This window comes from Pipra filicauda, unplaced genomic scaffold (genome assembly GCF_003945595.2).
Source record: "Pipra filicauda isolate LSUMZ 115617 unplaced genomic scaffold, ASM394559v2 scaffold1_size10287979_pilon, whole genome shotgun sequence".
Classification (NCBI taxonomy): domain Eukaryota; kingdom Metazoa; phylum Chordata; class Aves; order Passeriformes; family Pipridae; genus Pipra; species Pipra filicauda.
Genome location: NW_024104310.1, coordinates 9,931,814 through 9,951,683, shown reverse-complemented (window position 1 = coordinate 9,951,683; position 19,870 = coordinate 9,931,814). Strand labels below are relative to the sequence as shown.

The following is a 19,870-nucleotide window of genomic DNA, read 5'->3' as shown; positions in this document are numbered from 1 at the left end:
GAAATTTCTGAGATTGAAATAACCAAAAATAATGTCATTGATATGCAAATAATGCTACTGAGTACATTAGATATACATCACCAAGTAACTGGCTAAGTAAAAACCAAAACCATTTTAAGCATGTAACAATAACTTTAGTTTAGTAGTTATCAGTAATCAGTAGTAGTAACCATTAGTAGCTTTGAGTTATCCAAAACAAGATTCAGGAAAGAAATACCGAAATTCTTGTTCCTCTTCGTTGTCACTTTGCAGAAGATCGTCATTCAGCTCCTCATCCGACAAGTCTGATTGATTCTAGGTTTCAGAAAAAGTCAATCATAAATATAAAAGATATAAACTTTTAACTAACTAGATACTGAAACTACTGAAATTTCTGAATACTATGTATTTTTTTATGAAAAACACATCTCAGACTAAGACCATACCTTCAAGGAAATGACCTAATTTGATAAGAAAAAAAACCACAAGACAACAAATTTTAAAATACATCTTTGGTAGTCTAATGGAAATTTACAGAACTCAAATTTGCCTATCTGTCCACATTTTTCACTGCTCCGTTCTCAAATACAGCCAAAGATGACAACTCGCTTAAGACCAGGAAGGAAAAAAGCTCTAGTTCATGGCCTTGTGACATTGATGCATTAGGCAAGTCAAGAAAATACATGAAGTTACTTTTAAATTCTAGAGAGCAAAGATACAGACTGGAGAAAAGGATATAAAGTTGTTTCATTTATTTTTTTTTAATTATTACCCACTCAGAAGAGATATCTGCAGATTTGCTAACCAACATTTCCAACCCCTTAAGTAAGAGGCAGAAAGGTTATACAAAGGTAGATTTATCTAGAAGTATTGGGATGAGATTAAGTAGAAGGAAGTTTAGCATAAATAGTTCAGGGAAAACTTTCTGAGAAATGTATTTTTACCCCACCATATGTGTCCATACCCACAGATACTGCCCTGTAACATTGCAAACCGAAAAGATTTGATTTTCCAAACAGGAATCCTGTCTTCTCCTGCAGATATCTGGCAAACCCAAACATACATTTAGTTCTTTTCACAGAGTTCAGCATTGGAAATGGTTATCAGCATGACGAGTCTATAGCAGACATGGTGAGAACTTGTTTGTGTTATCCAGTTCAGCTGCTCCCATGTTTTTCCCCTCACTGTAAAAGGGAAAATCCTCCACCTACTCATCAGACAACCCAACAGCAGATTGTGCACACTGAGTGTAATCTTTAACAGACATCACTGATTCCTTTTTTATTTACTCTCTGGTAAATACTGCTGGTATTTTGACAAGTAATTTTTAATAGCCAGGAAATCGGCACTTGCATTAAATTCTCCAGCATGTTAATCAGCACTCAGGAGGCCTCATTGTTTTTTGGGTTTTTTGTTTGTTTTTTGGGGGGGTTGGGGTTTTTTTTGGTGTTTTTTTCCTTTTTTTTTTTTTTTTAATTGTTAAATCAATATGAGCTACAGGGAAATTCATTTTGAGAACCATCTCCTGTTTGGACTGTGTGTTATGAGAAGAAATACTATCTCAGAAAAGAGTAGTTTTTCTAAAAGTTGCATTTTAAAAAGCCTCACCTGGAGGTTTTTCACAAAAGGAAACAACCCTGGGTGCAGAGAGCTCTGGCAATAGGGCAAAGCTCAGGTATCTGTGGCTGTCAGGCTTTGGGGAGGTGACCGTAAAATACATGAGGTCACTTTAAAGCACATTTCTTACCTTCTTTCCAGTTAGCAAGTCCTCTCCAAGCAAGTCATCATCAAGTTCACTGGAAAACAGTACAAAATTTAAGAAGCTGAACCTTAGAAAACAGAAACAAACACCTTACAGGGTACATGCCTTAAAAAACTGACTTGAGGAGAACTGCTACAAAGCCTGCACAAACCCTTCCTTTTAGCAAAGCATTCAAGAAAAACAGATACCTACTTTCAGTGAAACAACAGACCATACATATTACCTCTGCTGTTGCACAGTCATTTCATTTCCACATGCTCTCCCTTCCATATCTCCACAACCAAACAGAGCACAATAACCCAGCCAAAATGCAGGCACAGCCAGATAAAACCCAGACAGCCAGGTCCCCATTATTCTAGATCCTACATTTCAGGGCCATTTTGTCCAAACTGCTAATTTCCAGTTCCCCAGGGAGGAAGCAAGTGAGAGTGGGCAAAACTCAGTCTACAGGTCACCATGTGGCCCAAGACAGACCTGAGCAAGAAGGCTGGGAGGCCAGCTGGCTTGGGAGCCTGGATCTTCCCTAAAGGTCAGGCTTAGGCCTAGATTTTCCCTAAATACTTTACTGCCTCCTTGTCAAGCTGAGGGTAAGGTCAAACAGACACCTACAGGGTGACAAAATCAAATGCATGTTTCACCACTTTTATACTCATGCCCAAGAATTCAGGAAGCACATAAATACCTGGCTTACAAAACTTCTGCCATCACGTAGCAACTGTCCCATAAATAAGATTCAACACAAAGAACTACCCTCCAGATTAGCTGAACTTCAGAACAACTGATTAATCTCATTCTTCTTCCTTCAGTGAAAAAATTATCTAGTGGCAGGAATAAACAGATTCCCCTGTTCTATAATAAACAGTTGTTATTGACAAATGTATGTAGTAGAATATGCATGTCAATACTTAAATGAGATGCCAGTGCATTGAAATATGAGCTGCTATTAGACACTATTTCTACCTGTATACCTTAAAAAACAAAAACCCCAAACCAAACCAACAAAACCACTATGCCTTAGATACTACATAAGAACAAAATTCTCCAAAGTGAGAATGTGCTATAGGAACAGAACAGGAATTTCTATAAGAGTTTCTTAGGCCTATATGGTAAATACTTGAAAATGGGGAGGCACTTCCAAGACATAAATAACTGCTAAGAGTTGCTTTTGCAGATGGAGGTCTCTTTCAGAGCTGATTATTGTACAGATAACATGGGGGTGGAAAGGGGGAATAAAAATCTTGTGGGCTAGGAAAGAACAGATGATACACCAAATCAGCCCTAAATAGGACATTATTATCAGTACACAGAATTTATCCGTGGTTACTGATCTCAAATATTTCCAGGAATGACTGAACATTAACAAATAGCAATTGTTTTGTGCTCACTTGTAATATTAAACAAAAATTGGGACATAAGACATATGACACGTTCCAAAGAGCAAACTGACTAGAATTTAAGCCCTTTATTTCAGAGACAGGAAACTCTACCTAACAGAAATGGTTGCAAGAAGCATTTCCTACTTCAATTTTGTCTCTAAAAAATCACTAATCTCTTCAACTGCCAGTAACCTGACAAATGCACCAAAGGGTTTGAAAATATTTCCCAGCACTATGGTCCACCACTGACAGCTTTTAATAAAACTGCACTAGAGAAATTCCAAAGGATGGCAAGAGTGTTACAGCAGCACTCGAAGACAAAAAACAAGACATTCAGATTAAGAAAAGGAACAGAAAAGAAAGTAAAAGATGAAATTAGTTTTCTAAACATAGTTAGGGATATTAAACATGTTACTGGAAAAATCCTCGATGTGATTTTTTAGAAAAAGATTAACATTTGATGAACAGAAATAACTGCAAACATATTCTAGATTTTTGAAGCTTTGCCTTATTGCTTAGCAGTCAAAAAAATTGGCACTAGCATATAAATGAAGCTTATATCAGAAACAAAAGTCTTTACAGGATGCCGTCCAAAACCTCTAAAAATATTCAATGTTATTCAGTAGTTTCGTTAATGAATTAAAAGAAGAAAAATGACCATAACTTTTTGAATAAACAAAGTAACAGTGAAAAGCCTGCACGGTAAAGCTGTACTATCTCAAGGTTTCTAAAACAGCCATATCTGAAGTTCTCTCTCAGAAAGAGGACCAGAAGTACTAAATCCCACCATTAAAAAAAACAAAACAAACTAAGAAACACAAAGCAGGCAAAACAAAGATACTAAAAGATCTCAGACTAGCTGACAAACACAGACAAAAATGAATGGTTGCAATTTGCTACCACACTAAGCCACATAAAATAATCTGACCTGGAATAAAAGTACACATCTGTGACAGTTTCACAGTCACTTCAGCCTCACTATCAGCAAGACACAAAAGTTTCCAAACCACAGTACTAGGAAATTTTGGGTTAAGGTAATATAAGAGTCCACTGGTTTCACAAGAAACAGACCCATTTCCTTACATTGCCTCAACTTCCAATACCTAACATTCCCGTCACTGAATAAATTCAGCTCACCAAATAAGGACAATAATAATAAAAAAGACAGACAACAACCAGTGAAAAGTTTTCTGCCAGCATAGAGAAATGAGCAACCTCAGAAGGGTCAGAAGAAGCAAAAGGCAACTACTAACTCATTCCTGTCATCTCGAAGGAAAGCACCAGAAATGCAGGTTTTTTTCCAAACCCAAGCTTTGGGTTACCTAAAGAAATACATATACAAATGAACACCCTGTGATAAAGACGTCAGAGTGGCTCTCTCTTACGGCGGACTGGGGAGATGGGGGAGACCTCCAGGCCTTATGCTTCCAGCCCCATTACCTGCGAGGTGAATGCCCTTCCCCCCACCCCTGCACCTGGCCCGGTGACCCCGCAAGGAGCACACACAGACCACCTGGGAGGGATGGACGAAAGAGGAAGTTTATTGTGGGGTTGGGGTTTATAAGGCTTTTAGGAAGGTCAACGGGGGCCAATCGCAAGTTCAGGGTCACACAAAAGAAACCATCAGGTAAGGGGTCAACAGCCAATAGGAAGGGGTAAACAAAGGACCAATGAGAAACTTCAGGACACCTTCCCAGGACACCTTGTGTGGGAGACAATAGCTTCACAGGGGGTGTCTGGGAGAGGGACACAGTGACACTGCAGAAAATACACAGACATGTTGAAACATGTTTAAACTACAGTAAAAACTTCTGTTTCCATAGGGTTAGAGCTGTTTTCCTCACCAGTCCATCTCTGACAGGACTTTTTCCATACTGTATATGGCAAGTTCATTGCCACACTCTCTGGCCTCCAATTTCATGAACATGCCTCATTAAACATGAGCAGCAGCAAGGATATAAATGTTTCAGGAAAAGAACTTGTGAAAAAATGTAATGGGAAAAATTCTCCAAGAGCAATGTTACATTTGTATCCCAAATTACTGGGGCCTTCCAACTATCAGTTATCACCTCCAGTGTTTGAGAAAGGACAGATATCTGAAAATTCAAAATTATTTAAATAACTGGGGGATGTGACTCAGTCAAGTAACAACAAAGTAAGAGCTGATGGTTGATCACGATGTGTGACTAACAGCAGAACTCCAGCTCCCCCCAAAACAATACTTAGGTTGCAAAACAAAGCATGAAGGATTAAAACACCCCAAGACTACTGCATTCATTCAGCCTTTTTTCCATCTTCAATAAACTGTCCTGTACTGAATTAGGCCAGTAGGTTAAAACTTTAAGCAATTACATTAGGCAACAACATATCTACGTACAGCATTTGTAATTGCCAAGACACTCACAGAACTTAAAACTTCCAAATACAGCTTGGCAATCTGAAAAGAATAATAATATTTTAAAAACAATATTCCAACACATGCAAATAATATTCTACTAGATATAGTTGTAACAAAAAAAATTCCGAAATTTTGAAGCTCTGGAATCTTCTGCTCTGCACCTGGAACCACTTCTCTTACAATTTCAGTAAGCTGCAGAACCGCATTTTTGATATTTATCTTAAGTTGTATGCAGGTAATAATAAATACATAAAGTAAAACTTTTTCCTAAAACTGAATCCTTGTGTGCTTCAGAGTCTCAGCTTAGGGAAAATACTCTAAAACCTCTGTCAAGTCCTATTAAAAACAGCTTTGCTGCAGGAAATTTACCACTGGGAATAACTTCTGATGCAATGGTTGCTTGACTCATCCAAATTTTCTGCAGTGATGAGTAGGACAGCTAAACCCAAATGTGACCAGTCAGCATCTAAAGAGTCCACCTATTCACACCACAAAGTCGGCAAAGGCAAAAAGTTCAAAAAACATTCTAATACAAAACATTTTGCTTTCAATACTTATTTTAGGGTTTCTGAATACCCAGACCTGGGACTGGGAGGCAGCACAGTACAGTGACCCAGCCTGAACAAGTTATTTTAATTCCATTCTCAAACCAGAGCAGCTCCATGGTGCAGTTCACCATCCAACCCCCTAACAGCTGTACTGGCTTGACAGAGAGCAGAGACTCCCCACCAGCAAACAGCAGAACACTCTGTAAACTGGAGCTACTGTCCAAATTCCTTCGTCACACACTTGCCTCCTGGAGCAATGAAAACTACCCACTTAACCCAGCAGAAAAGCATGGAAGAGGAAACTAATCCCTCTGGAATGACAATAATTGTAGAGCAGCTGATTCACTCCAAGGGCTCAGCTGAGTGGAAAACTACTTAGAGTAAAACTTGTTTACTACAATCGTTTGAGTGATTATTACAGCAGATAACAATCTATTTGGAATGGGTTGTTCTTTTTTGCCTTTTACACTGAAAACCACTGGCAAAGTCTGAACAAATTTATTACTAAAAAGGCAACATAGAAAAATAACACAAATAAGTGAAAAGTTCCCCCAGAAAGAATAGACCAGTCTAGCCAGCAGCTTGATTCCTTTCCCAGCCAGATTCCTTTCACTTAAAACCCCACACTTATTCTCCCACCAAAAAAAGCAAGTGCACACACACTTCTAAATCTTTACAAGCCACATTGTTTAACAAACCTGTACCTAAGCTCTAGTACTCTTCTCCAATGTAAAACTGAAAGTAGGACTCTGAGGTTAAGGATTTAAACATCTAATTAAAAAAAATTTAAAAATTAAGTTGAGCAAATTCAAGTACTAGCAAATTCTATTTAAACCACCAGGATCTACTACATATTTAAAAGGAAAACCAAGACATTAATTGCAAAATTGCACACCACAAATACTTTGTATTTATCCAATTTTAAATGGTATCTATTCACAGTGCTCTACATTCCTCAAGGCAAGTACATGTTTGGCAGGATCCAGCATCGGCTGACACATGCAAAACAACCAACATCTTCATTAGTATCTGAATGTGCACTGCTCGAAATGTTAGAACACAAAATGCCAGAATGGGAAAACAGAGCAATGCAATTCAGCACACAGAAACTGAACATGAAAACATTCTACCTACCTGTCCCAGTCGTCATCTCCTGCTCTTCTTCTCCAAGACCTTTCTGCACCAGGCTTATCAAACTGATCAAAGTCATCATCTGTAAAGAAGGTGATCACGTTAAATAATTCTTACTGAAATGAGAGGTTTCCAAAGCAACCACACAGATGGGATTTTATGGGTGGGTGTGGGGGGGTGTGTGTTGTTCAGAAGATGCAAAAATACCTTTTTCTACCTTCCAAGTTAACATGAAGTAAAAGCAGACAAATACCCAACACAGAATCACAGAATCGTTAAGGTTGCAAAAGACCTTTCAGATCACCAAGTCCAACTGTCAACCCAGCACCACCACCATGTTCACCATTAAATCACATCCTCAAGTGTCACATCTACATGTTATCCGAACCCTTCCAGGGATGGTGAATCCACCACTTTCATGGGCAGCCTGTTCCAAAGATTTACAAACCTTTGTGAATTTTTTTTTTCCTAATACCTAATCCAAACATTCCCTGGCACAACTTGAGGCCATTTCCTTGTCCTGTCCCTTGTTAACTGGGAGAAAGGACTGACCACCTGGCTAAAACCTCCTTTCAGGGAGTTGTAGAGAGCAAGAGGGTCTCCCCTGAGCCTCCTTTTCTCCAGACCAAACACCCCTTGTTCACTCAGATGCTCCTCACAGGATTTGTGCTCCAGACCATTCACCAGCTCCACTGCCCTTCTCTGGATTTGTTCCAGCACTTTAATGTCTTTCTTCCCATGAGGGGCCCAAAACTGAACACAGGACTTGAGATGTGGCCTCACCAGTGCCGAGTACAGGGGGATGACGATGGCCCTCGTCCTGCTGGCTACACACACAAGCCAGGATGCCACTGGCCTTCTTGGCCACCTGGGCACACTCCTGGCTCATGTTCAGCCACTGTCAACCAACATCCCCATGTTTCAAGAATAAAAAAAACAATATACTACAGAGCTTTCCCTCTTCTCACTCTTGAGGTGAAGATTACCCAAGGAAAAGATAGAGTATGAGACAAACCACTGGAAAATTTTGCCAATGAAGGTCATTCCATAGACAGGAGTTTCCCAGAAATGCACATAACTGAGATGCAATGGAGGTGAAGGAAACAGTGTCTATGAAATCTCCGCTTGCCTTGTGGGCCACAAGCTCATCCACTACACTGAACTTGCAAAGGGAGTAAACCTCAGGTCAGCACAAGGTAGGTCAGTACCAGCAGCCCAAAACAGAAGAGGGCAGTCAGGTGTAATCAATTATCTCAACTGGGGCAGTAAAACCACTACAAGTCACTGAAGTAGGTTACACTGTGTACCTAAGCAGGCACCTGCCTTCCCAGAAAAAAATGGCACTCCATATTTCTCTCAACAAGTACCCTTAATTTAGCCTACCAAATCATCTTCCATAGCTTAGTTCACAAATTAATATTTTGCTACTTAAAAATATTAAAGCTTCCATTTATCTGCAGAGGAAATGCAAAGGTCATCTGCTCTGTACAGACATCATGTCTTGTCATCTGTGAACTGGAAGCACATACCCTCAGAAATACTGAACCCTCACTCTCCCACCCTCTGGCTACAGCCTGACAGGGAATGCACACCTGGATTCACTCTCTTTTCACACACTCAAACAAACAGGCACACAGAAGTTTTGCTCAACACAGGGGGAAAGCTGCTGCAGTTTAGTAGTCTGCAAAATACAGAGGTTGAGCAATCCTGTCCCTGCAGTCTGACAGTCTGAACTGGTGATCACTAAGATGCCATTCATCCTCCTGACTCTGCATTCAACTCTGACCAAGTACAATGCCAAGGAACAACTGTTTCATTCGACTGGGTTTTCTGTGTTTGTTTGGCTTCTTAAATAAACCTTCAAAACCAAATCTGTCTTCAGCTCTTTAAACTCAACTCAGTATCCTTTAGTGAATATTCCCCACATGCAATGATAAACCTATTCACTTTTCACTTCATATTATCAAAATACAGAAGTTTGAAAGGAGGTAGAACATTAAAAAGAGAAAATTCAGATCTTGCAACATCACTAAATGAAGAACTTTCAAACCAGAAATTTCAATCAAAAATAGCTATGGAAGTAAGACTGCTCAGTACATTATCATGTAACATGAGTCAAGTGTGGCAACTCTTCTGCTTTGAAACCAACTAGGGAAGAAATAATTCCTCTTGATCAAGTTCTCCCCTTTACTATTGACAGGTAAGTTTAGGTTTTAACTCCTTTTCTATATTTAAACTAATTTACCTGGGTTAACACAATTGAATCAATTGTTTTACATTTGTCTGCTTAAACATCCACATATTACAACCTCTTTCTATTCCAATTCCTATTTCACCCACAGGGGAGAGCCAGACAAATACACCAGCATTTCCCATCTTTCTCTTGAATGCTAAATTATCCAATTTTATGGTCTCTGGGAAAAAAAAAAGAGAGGAGGGGAAAAAAAAAAAAAAGTCACCTTGCTGTCCTTATGGTCATTCAAAACCATGCTGCAGTGACTGTTCTAGTGCATTGACATTTTAAGGGCACAAATATCCTGTTCTGTCACTGTTCTTACAGCTGGATTGCTGTAATCCACTGACTTGATGTAATCACTGCCAATGATTATTTTTTGAGGTAATGCACCTGATTTGGCAGCACCCCAAATTACAAGTGTCCACATATTGATTAACACAGCTCAAGACAATGACAAATTAGGAAGACTAACTTTCTTTTAAGCTATGCCTGCTTACTTGTAAGACATATTTTTTCATGCCAGGCACCATGTTAGAACTAGGGAGCTGTGCTATAAACCAATCTCAGCTCTTGCTACACAATTCTTTCAAACAGACCTTCACATCAGCCAGGTTTAAATCTAGACAACATGAAGTTACACACCACACCCTTCTTCTGTTAAAATCTCTCCACAGCAAAAAGAAACACTTTTCAGTACAATTCATAGTAGTTTTGCAGGGCAGATATCTAATTCACAGCCATAGAAGTCTTTCAACCTGTTATTACTGCTAGTGAAGAAACAATGTCAAAAGAGGGTCCAAGTTCCTGGCAAATTTCTAATGTGGACCTGAACCCCCACCACTCAGGCAACATCATGAACCTCCTGCTCTTCTAATCACTCCCGATTTCTCACATCCTATCCCTTATTTATGAACAGCTTCTACCAAAATTCAAAGCTGAATTACATCCAGCAAAGCCCTTTTCACAAGTCCCCTCCAGCAGGATGCATAAAAACCCCTCAAGAATGACTGGTCAATCTGTGTGTGGTGACTGCAGCTTGCAAGAACTGCTCCACATGTGTCCTCACTGCCTCCCTGTTCTCATCTCCTCTCCCTGTCTCAACACACGTGATATAAAGATCTTCGGGACAGAAGGAGACAGCTTTTCTTTTTTATGCTCATTTGTTCTGTGACAGCTGACACTGACAATGAGTGTTACAAATTATGCCATTTCGACATTAAGGAGCACAAGGCAGGTTGTAGCTTTCCTTTAGAAAAGGAGGTGACAACAGTCACACATCTGCAAATAGCATTCCTTGCCAGCTTCATCCCTTGTGAGACAATAAGCACTGCACTGGACACAGACCTTGCAGCTGCAGTGCAATGTGATACCTAATAGACATCCTGAGGCATCATTTTTTTTCTCCATTTCTGAAACCACACAGACTTTCATTTTATTTCTACCTGTCTAGGCAATAACATTGAAAAACACCAGTAAACAACAATCAGCATAACATCTATAGATGTTTCTCCTTGAGAAACTTGTAAGTCAATGTTTGTGCCAAGGGTGGTTAAGTGCCTGTAAAACATGTACACAAACAAGAACACTCAGCATCAGCAGGGCACAAAACCACTGAGAGCAACAGCCAAAGATTAATTTTTTATTAAAATTCTCAGTACTACTGCGTGGGAGATGAGAAGAAAAAAAAGTTGAGGGTGTGAATCCATGAACATAAGCTTTTAAAGCATAAAAATGTCTATTGGAGGAGTTGGAGGAGGTTCTCTATTTCTTCCAGTGGTCTCAGTGCACCATACACAGCAACTGTTGCTAAGACACGTGAGGCACTGGCTACAGCTCCTCCCTCCAATTCTGGCTCTCCTGGCAAAGCTCACCAAGATGATGCTTGTGCATCAGCTGGGTACCAACTGGAAGATCCTGACAGGTGATCACTAAACACATGAAGCCCCTCTCTAACGCAGAACTAGAAAGTTAAAACAAACAAACAAACCCAAACCAACAAAAAAAACAACCAAACACAACCTATCAAATACCAGAAAAGCATTAATTGAATAAGCACGGAGAACAGGCCAGTTATAGAGGAAAAAAACCCCAAATAATCCACCACTTGGCTCTTCCAACTGCAGTTCTAAGAAAAGCACCATGATCAAAGTGGTACAGAAGCTTCTGGATGCTGCAGAGACGGACTAAAGCTGTTTTGTTAGACCAGCCTGCCTTGCAAGGCTCTGACCAGCTGTGAACCAGAATAAGTACAAAGACAGCCAAACACACTTGGGCCCCAAATTAAAGGTTCCTATTTTCTTTATACTTACCCTGGCGTAGCACCAGCAATGCTGCAAGTTGTTCTACACAGCTTATGATATATGCTTAGAACTTGTATCTTTTTTTCCTGTTCAATAAGAACAGATCATCCACTCTAGAAATCCACCAAATACAAGCCTCATTTCCTCTTTGGCTATGCTGATGGCAGTTTCTAACTCTGTGGACACCCTTTCAATAAAGCCTTCACTAATTTTTCTTTGTAAGATAGAAGTCTTAAGCTACACAGTCAGTCTCACAAGCGTAGGAGGTGAATCAGCAGGAACACTGCAGAGCTCTTAACATCATAAAATGTTACTAACATAGCCTAAAAAGGTAGTCCCACATAGCAACTGTTGCTAAGATTGGAGTATTTTACTGCAATGAGATGACCGAGACTTCTAGACGAGGGAAAACATTTGATGACTGCATTGTTGGTCTTCACTGAAATCCACCTGAAAGCTTCCCAGAACACCAACCACATTCTGCTTCAAACCTTAGCAGTTCCAAATTTTGTGTTTTGGTTCATTTCAATATTACACTATCATGAACATAAAACATGCAATAAGTTTTAGGCATTGAAAAAGCATTGAAGATTTCTCCTTATCCAAAACAAGATGAAGATGTCACAATGATCCTACAGTTAAATGGATAAAAAAGAATTACTTACTCTTTGCCCAACAGGTCTTTTAATGAAGTAACTAAGTCTTATTTTCCTTTAGGGCAAAATAAAAATAAACCCCACGATATGATTCTATGACAGGTAAGGGAGCTAGTTAAAATTAAAACAAAACAAAACAGAAAACTAGAGGGAAAAAGTCATTTACCACATGAAAAAGCACTTCTCTGTCTTTCAAATAATGCTGATCAGAACAAGTCCATCTTGCTCTATCCCCTTAAAACACCAAACATGACAACTTGACAGCATTCCAACACAAGTCTCTGGATTAAAAACAGTTTACCAGATTATCTTTACGTAATAGTTTATTTCTACCAAATATTTTTCTTTATATTTCATTGCAAAAGGTTACGCAACACATAAGTGCTGCAAAAACTTCTATTTTCAGCACCTGAGCACACGATGTAAAAACTGCCCCACAGCAAACTGAATGTTAGTATCTCTTGCTACGTGATGCAACAGAATAACATCACGGATTCAGGTTCAGTTCCTGCTGACCTGTGGTTTTTCCTGATGCTGTCACAATTTGTCACCAAAAGTTTTCATGCAACTGGTGTTGGCAGTACAGTCACACTGCCAACCTGTGTTACAGACACAGATCTTCCTCAGGCAACCTAACAGGGCATGAAGCCCACTATGAATCCAGTCCCACTTACTACAGAAAATCAAGACCATCACAAAAATCACATTTGGTCTTAGTACCACATTATACACAAATACGCCTCATTCACAAACAGTTTAGTTTATCTGTCAGGAACAGACATCACGTAGCCTTCACACTGGTAAACAATTACTCATAGAAGTCTTAAGTATTTAGTGACTAAATATTTATAACAACCTAACAATTGCCTAACATGTTCCTCAATTACTGTATTTCATGTTTTTTTTCAAATTACTCCTATAGACAGAACTTAACTTCCTCTAAGAAATAAAGCAGAAAAACTAACTTCTACAGGAAAGAAGTTCTTTTTACCTTCCCAAAACCAACCTTTTTTTGGGAGTTTGTCATGATACAAAGCAAGTCACTAGCAATAAGCAAGAACAGAACTAATTATAATATGCTGCCTGGAATTCAAGCTACAAAAGAAACCCCAAAACTTACTTCCAAAGTTTGCTTGAACTAGAAAACATTTTCCTTGGAAAAACAAAAGTACCATAGTTCTTGTTTCACAAACACTGAACAGTGAAGGAAGGTCAAGAGTTTAAAATGAAATCCACATGAACTTGGTTCCCAAATGGTTGGGACACTGATGAGAAACTGCAACTCCCCAGAAACTCTCCAGCATCCTTCACAGCCATCAACAGTTAAAACTGAGGCTGCATTACAGCAGAACTTAACACAGGACCAATTACTACTTACCTGGAGGTTTTTTGATCAAGTCACCATCTTAAATTATTCTGGACAACAAATTCTATGTGACCTAAAATCTGAGGTTTAGTATTTGATGCAATAAAGCCTGGTTTGGTTCTTGCAAAAACAACTGATACTAAGGCTATGTTTAATTCAGATGACCTGAAAAGGTAGAACATTCAGAAGAATATGACTTTCAGTGAAAGCTTGCCAGAAAAGCATAAAGAGATTAAAAATTGCTGTGTTTAAAGGAAATCTCCCTGCCACAAGCTCACTGAAGTAGTAATGTTTCTTGGCACTAGTTCTTAGTACAATACTAAGTGTAATACCATGGCACTAGTTCTTGGTACAACAGTCCATGAGCATCTTTGTACTTCATGAACTGCAAACTCTACATAAAGGCCTTTAGCACTTAGAGGAGTTTTAATGTGTGCATGTTCCAATATAACTCTTAAATATTGTGACCAGCTGCACCAGTCCATCTAATAAAGTAGGATGCAATAACCACAGAGACCAAAACACAGGCAGCACTCCACCCACTTTCATCCAGGCACAAATGCAGAATCTATTTCCAGTCTCTGTCTGCTGCTGATGAATAGCCTGAAGCACAACAAGTTCAACTGAATTTGTCACACTGGAGATTTTGAATTGGACAGTGGCCCACAACACTGAGAAAGGTGCATGCTGTGCTAGCAGCATAAGCTTTTCTCCTATTTTTATCAACGGCTTCACAAGAGGTTTTTAAAGCCATTACATTGCTAACAGCACAACAGCAGCCATCAACTACGTTCAAATGAAATCAAACTGATGACAGCTTAAGTTCAAGCTGGAGGAATAATGTAACAGGCTCGAGGTTAGAGGAACACCCATTCTGTTACTCTTGCTACAGGACTTCCAGCAGGAAGGCAGACACGTGGATGGGGCCCTCTTCAGCTCCTCCTCCACCCCAGCCTGTGCCATGATTCACACCCCAAGGACATCTACACCCAAAAGTCTTCTAGGCCACTGAAGTTCATCAGAAATGAACTAATCTGAAAATAAGAAAATTCGTAATAGTTTTCCCTTAGTTCAGTATGGCAGACAATGAGGAGGTGCTTCTTGCTTTGTTTTGGTGATGGTTTGTTGCTTACTCTGCAACCATCCCTCCCTAAATGAGATTAAAATCCAGCTGTAAACTGATTGCAGTAAATACCAAGAAAAAATTTCAGCATCTATAGAAAACAGTTGTTACATTACACTATAAACATATGATCGATAAATCACAGAATAGTCTAGATTGGATGAGACCTTCAAAGACCATCTGGTCTCCCATGAGAAAGGGAGCCCAAATGAGATAAATTATCTAGCACCCTGTCCAATCATATCTTGAAAACCTCCAGTAATGGAGACTCCATCATGTCTCCAAGGATATTTTCCCAGTGACTGACTGTTCTCACTGCAGAAAAAAAGTCTTCCTTAAATCAAATGAAGCCTCTCCTGGTGTAACTTGTAGCCATTGCCCTTTGCCTTCTCCATATGGTTCCTTGTCAAAAGAGAGCCTCTCTCTTCTTTGTACCCACCCTTTAAGTAAGATTCAACATGTTTGCTCTGATTCTGATTTATATGAAAGTTTGAATCAAAGTTTGGGAACCACTGTCTTACCCTTATCAGTAAACTAATGAGCAACTATGAGCCCTCAAGGTTCCTCATCACCAACACACCTACCCTGAATTTCTATGTTTCAACATACAGGCATTCCAGAATTCGGAGGCTGAACCAGGCTGCTTAGCAAAAGAATTTGTGAAATAATATGAAACTGTGAATTATTCCCAGAGACCTCACAGACCATCACTTGTAAACTTTCTAGTTTGTTTGTGAAATGTGTCACCAAAAGAGCCTTTACCTTCATCCTCAGAAAGCTTTGCTGCAACAATACACCTGGTCACAAAAGTACATATGAATATTTCATTATTATCTCCCAAGAGCTTAAAAGACTATAAATGACCAATGAATGAGTCTACACACTGTCCAACAGACAAATCACCTTCCTTCCATCAAATATATTTAAATGTTCAGCCACAGACATTTCCCATTTCATTTTTCAGCCCTATAATATATCCTTACAGAGGATATATTAATCTTTAATCTGCACCCTTAAAGCCAAAACTATCTCATTTTGTAAACTGTTACCCTGCAATGTCAGCAAATTACCATCCCAATCAATTTTTCCAAGACCTAATCTGTACTAATTTGCCAATCATTAGCCTTTTTTTTTTTAAGAAAACACTAGGGTGCTGTTATCTCCGTATTTTAAAGCGTTTCTCTCCCACAAAAAATTCTAAAACCAAATCCCAAACATTAATTTCTACAGTTAAAACTTTAAATGACAAAACCACTTAAGCCAAAGAACGACTTAGTTCTGAGCTTCTTTCCCATACTACCACCACTGACTTTAGATAGTAGTCCCTTTCCAAAAAGGGTTGCACGTTCCACTTCTGTAGGTTCTAGACTCTTTTTATTGGGTTTTAAAAGTGTATTTAACAACCTCAACCAGGAATTTTCCCTGACTAGTCACATGGACACAGGCGTGGGACACCTCCGGGTTTTTTTAATTTAGCAAGTGCTGCACAGTGACCACCAAGACTAAACAAACACTGTTTATATGGGGCAAGGATCACATTTAATTGGCCACCATTTATGGATGAGCCCAATGTTAACGCTGAACAAACAACTGCTTGTGCCCACTTAGCACAAAGGAATCCCAACTCAAGAATAGACACAAACGGAACTCTACAACCAAAAAAAAAAATATTGAAATTGCAGTTTTACCACTTTGTTGAAGGTTGTCTGTTGCTGCATTGCACCTCTGCCCATTAAACCAGGCTCATTCAACTTGCAGCAGTTTTAAACACAAGAACCAAAATGCCCCAAAAGTGACATTTTCTTTAAATTGTTGTCCTCGCAATACCACAAAAATTTCCTGACATAGAACAGGCATGCAAAATCTGCTTTCAGATTGCATATAACTGACCTGAACCACAAAAATTAGCACAAATATTTCTGTCAGATAACTTCAATATTGCAGTATATTTAATACTATTAAAACAAGGATCAAGATATTTTAATATTTGCTGTTTTACCAATCGGTGCTGTCCTTCCAGGCCTTCCTCCCAAAACGTCCTCCTAAATTTGGGAATTTCTTTGTAACAGTTACCACAGGAATTGCAATTGTAATTCTGTACTTTGTTACCCATCAGAGTAATCGCGGAGCAGGGTCTGACACTGAGGTGAGTGAGTAGGGGATGAGCCAGGACTCTTCTCGCTGAGAATATACGGAGACTAAATCACCACAAACTTTTGTACAGACAAGGACAAGTGGGTCAACAGACAACTCAGCCTTTTTCCAACCTGCTATTCCTAGTGAAAGCAAGGCCCAAAGCAGCAGAAACAGACATGTTCTTTTAACTGTATCTCTCTTGCATACCCAAGTATGAGCCTGGCAAATCTTTCTTTTAATCACCCAACCAAATATTTTCATTTTAGAGTTTGCTTTATATACCAGTCAGAACCACAGAGGGTTTTGAGCTGTCATTTAAAATGCTATGTGTAGAGGTGGTCTTAGTCAAGAAAAAGCACAGTGAAACACCTGAGAATCCTGAGGCCCAGAACTGACTTCATTTTACACTTTTAAAGTGAGACCCTTCTACTTCTGGACAGTCTCTAAAATGAATTATAACCACCCCCCAGATTACAGATATGTTACTTAAACACATCATATACTGCACCTGCAAAAACTATGGGAACGAATACCCACCGTCCCCGAAGGTGTTTTAAGGAAAGGCTGAACACTTAGTGCCACGGTGGTGCTGGGTCACGGGCTGGACTCGCTGATCTCAGAGCTCTTTCCCAGCCTCGCTGATTCTGCGAACGCCATTAAGTACAACACACCCATCCCCCCGGAGGCCCCGTGAGTGGCGAGGCCGCTCTCCCCTCGGCCCTGCCTCGGCCAAGGGGCCACACCAGCACCCATCGCTGGACGCCGCCGGCTCCCAGGGACAGGAGCGGCGCCCGTGGGGCCTCCCGCTGCCCCCGATCCCGCCCCGCCGACCCTGACCACGCCGGCCCCGCTGCCCTTCCTCCGCGCCCACCCCAGGCCCCGCAGGACCCCCCGGTTCCCACACCGCGCTCCGCCCCGGGCCGGCCCCGCGCTCCGGGTGAGGCCCCCGCGCACCCACCTGCGCCTCCTCCCAGCGCGGCAGCCATGGCTCTGCGCCCCGGCCAGGCGGCGGCGCCGGCGGCGGGTCGCGGCAGCGCCCCGGCGCCACCCGCCGGAGCGGCGGGTCCCGGTGACGCCGAGGGAGGTGCCGGGGAAGGACGCGGGGAAGGGCTCGGACGCGACTCCCGGCGGGTCCCGCTCCCGCCGCCAGAGAACAACAAACTAACACAACATGGCGGCCGCCGCTGTCGCCGCCGCGGTGCACCATGGGACGGCGGCGGACCGGGGCCCTCCCCCCCGGGGGGCGGGGCGGGCGGGCTGCGCGCGCCGCTGGTTGGTCACTCCCGCCCACCCCGTGTCCCTCCGCGCGTGCGCGGGGCGGGAGGGTGGCGCGCGTGCGCCGCCGGTGGGCGGGGCGGGGGGAGCGCGTGCGAGGGGGCGGGGGCGAAGTGAGGTCGGAATGGCTGCTGGGATGGGGAAGGGAAGGAAGGGAGGGAGGGAGGGAGGGAATGGAGAGGAATCATCTGTCCCTGCTCCGTGAGGAGGGGGACAAGCAGGAGCTTCACCTGCTCTGGATAAACAGTGGCCAGTGGGAATGGGAGGGAGGGGCTCCCACACGTCCCTGACGAGGGTTTGCAGCTGTGTCTTGCCGACGTGGGCGCCTGCTCGGACCGGCTCTGGAATGGCCGGCTCGCGTAGGATCACAGTGTCACGGAATCAGTTAGGTTGGAAAAGACCCCTGAGATCATCGAGTTCAAACCTTTACTCAGCCCCACTGTGTCAACCAGACCAGGGCACTGAGTGCCACATCCAATCTTTGCTTAAATACCTCCAGAGTCGGTGACTCCACCACCTCCCTGGGCAGCCCATTCCAATGTCTAATCACACTTTCTGTGAAGAAGTTCCCCTGTTGTCAAATTGAACCTCCCCTAGGCCCAGCTTAAGACTCTGTCCTCTTGTCCTATCACTGGTTACCTGGGAGAAGAGACCACCCTGCACTTGGCTACAACCTCCTGTCAGGGAGTTGTGGAGAGAGAGGTCACCCCGAGCCTCCTTTTCTACAGCCTAAACACCCTCAGCTGCTTCTCACAGGACTTGTGCCCCAGACCCTTCACCAGCTTTGTTGTCCTTCTCTGGACATGTTCCAGCACCTCAATGTCATTCCTTAACTGAAGAACCAGAACTGGATGCATTGGGCTGCATGGAGGCTTCATTAGGTTGCGGGTCCAGCATGAACCCCCAAGTTCAGCTGCCTGTTGGGTGAGAAAAAAAACATAAGTTAGTGGGATTAAAATACACCACGAAAGGGATAATTTGGGGAGAGTTACGTAGATCTGTGGTCCCCCATCTTTTAAAGCTTGAGTGTGCAGGGGAGTAACATGTATAAACTGAACTAAACCAGTTCAGACTGTGTGGTTCTTGCTTCTCCACTCAAACGTCACCCAAGCACACACTGTACAGGTTCAGTGTTACAACATGCTCAGTCTAGTTCACTGCAGGCTGTGCGTCCTTCTCTGCTGTCGCTGTAAGCACTTCCCTCCTGGCTGGCTGCTTGGCTCCTTGCTCCTCTCTCCTTTCCAAAGGATCCGGTGATCGCATGCCTGCCAAGTGTATCAGTTTGGATCACTGATCCCACAGAAAATCAATTACCAAAAAAATCTTCCTTTTGAGTTTCCTTCCTACCCTCTCCTAGTTTTAAAAGGGGAAATTAGGACTTGTGGCATTCTGCACAGACCAGGTTAAGCACAATATAAAATTATGCCACTACTTGTGAAGAAACCAGATCTGATCTAAAACAGTTTAATGGAGCCTACTATACTACTTGAGTTCAAGTAAACGGCAAAACTTTCCCAGTTGGACAAGTCCTCATGGAAATAATTAACAATGTTAGTATTTAAATTATCGGCGTTATCTGATTAA

The 19,870-nt window shown here is 41.6% G+C and overlaps 1 protein-coding gene across 5 annotated transcripts in view; it reads right to left on the bottom strand.

Moving 5' to 3' along the window:
- Nucleotides 1-18,196, bottom strand: part of RBM33 (RNA binding motif protein 33) — a 101,953-nt gene extending 83,757 nt beyond the window's left edge. For 4 of the 5 annotated variants that reach the window (XM_027727783.2, XM_039380639.1, XM_039380641.1 and 1 more), the window contains exons 1-4: nt 17,970-18,195; nt 7,198-7,276; nt 1,727-1,775; nt 218-294 (exon numbers count right to left, since the gene is read on the bottom strand). In XM_027727783.2, the coding sequence (XP_027583584.1) occupies nt 218-294; nt 1,727-1,775; nt 7,198-7,276; nt 17,970-17,997 (233 nt within the window). In that variant the 5' untranslated portion in view covers nt 17,998-18,195. Of the gene's footprint in view, nt 1-217; nt 295-1,726; nt 1,776-7,197; nt 7,277-17,969 lie in introns of all 5 variants that reach the window. The other variant, XM_039380642.1, reaches the window with a different exon arrangement.
- Nucleotides 18,197-19,870: the final 1,674 nt, after the last annotated feature.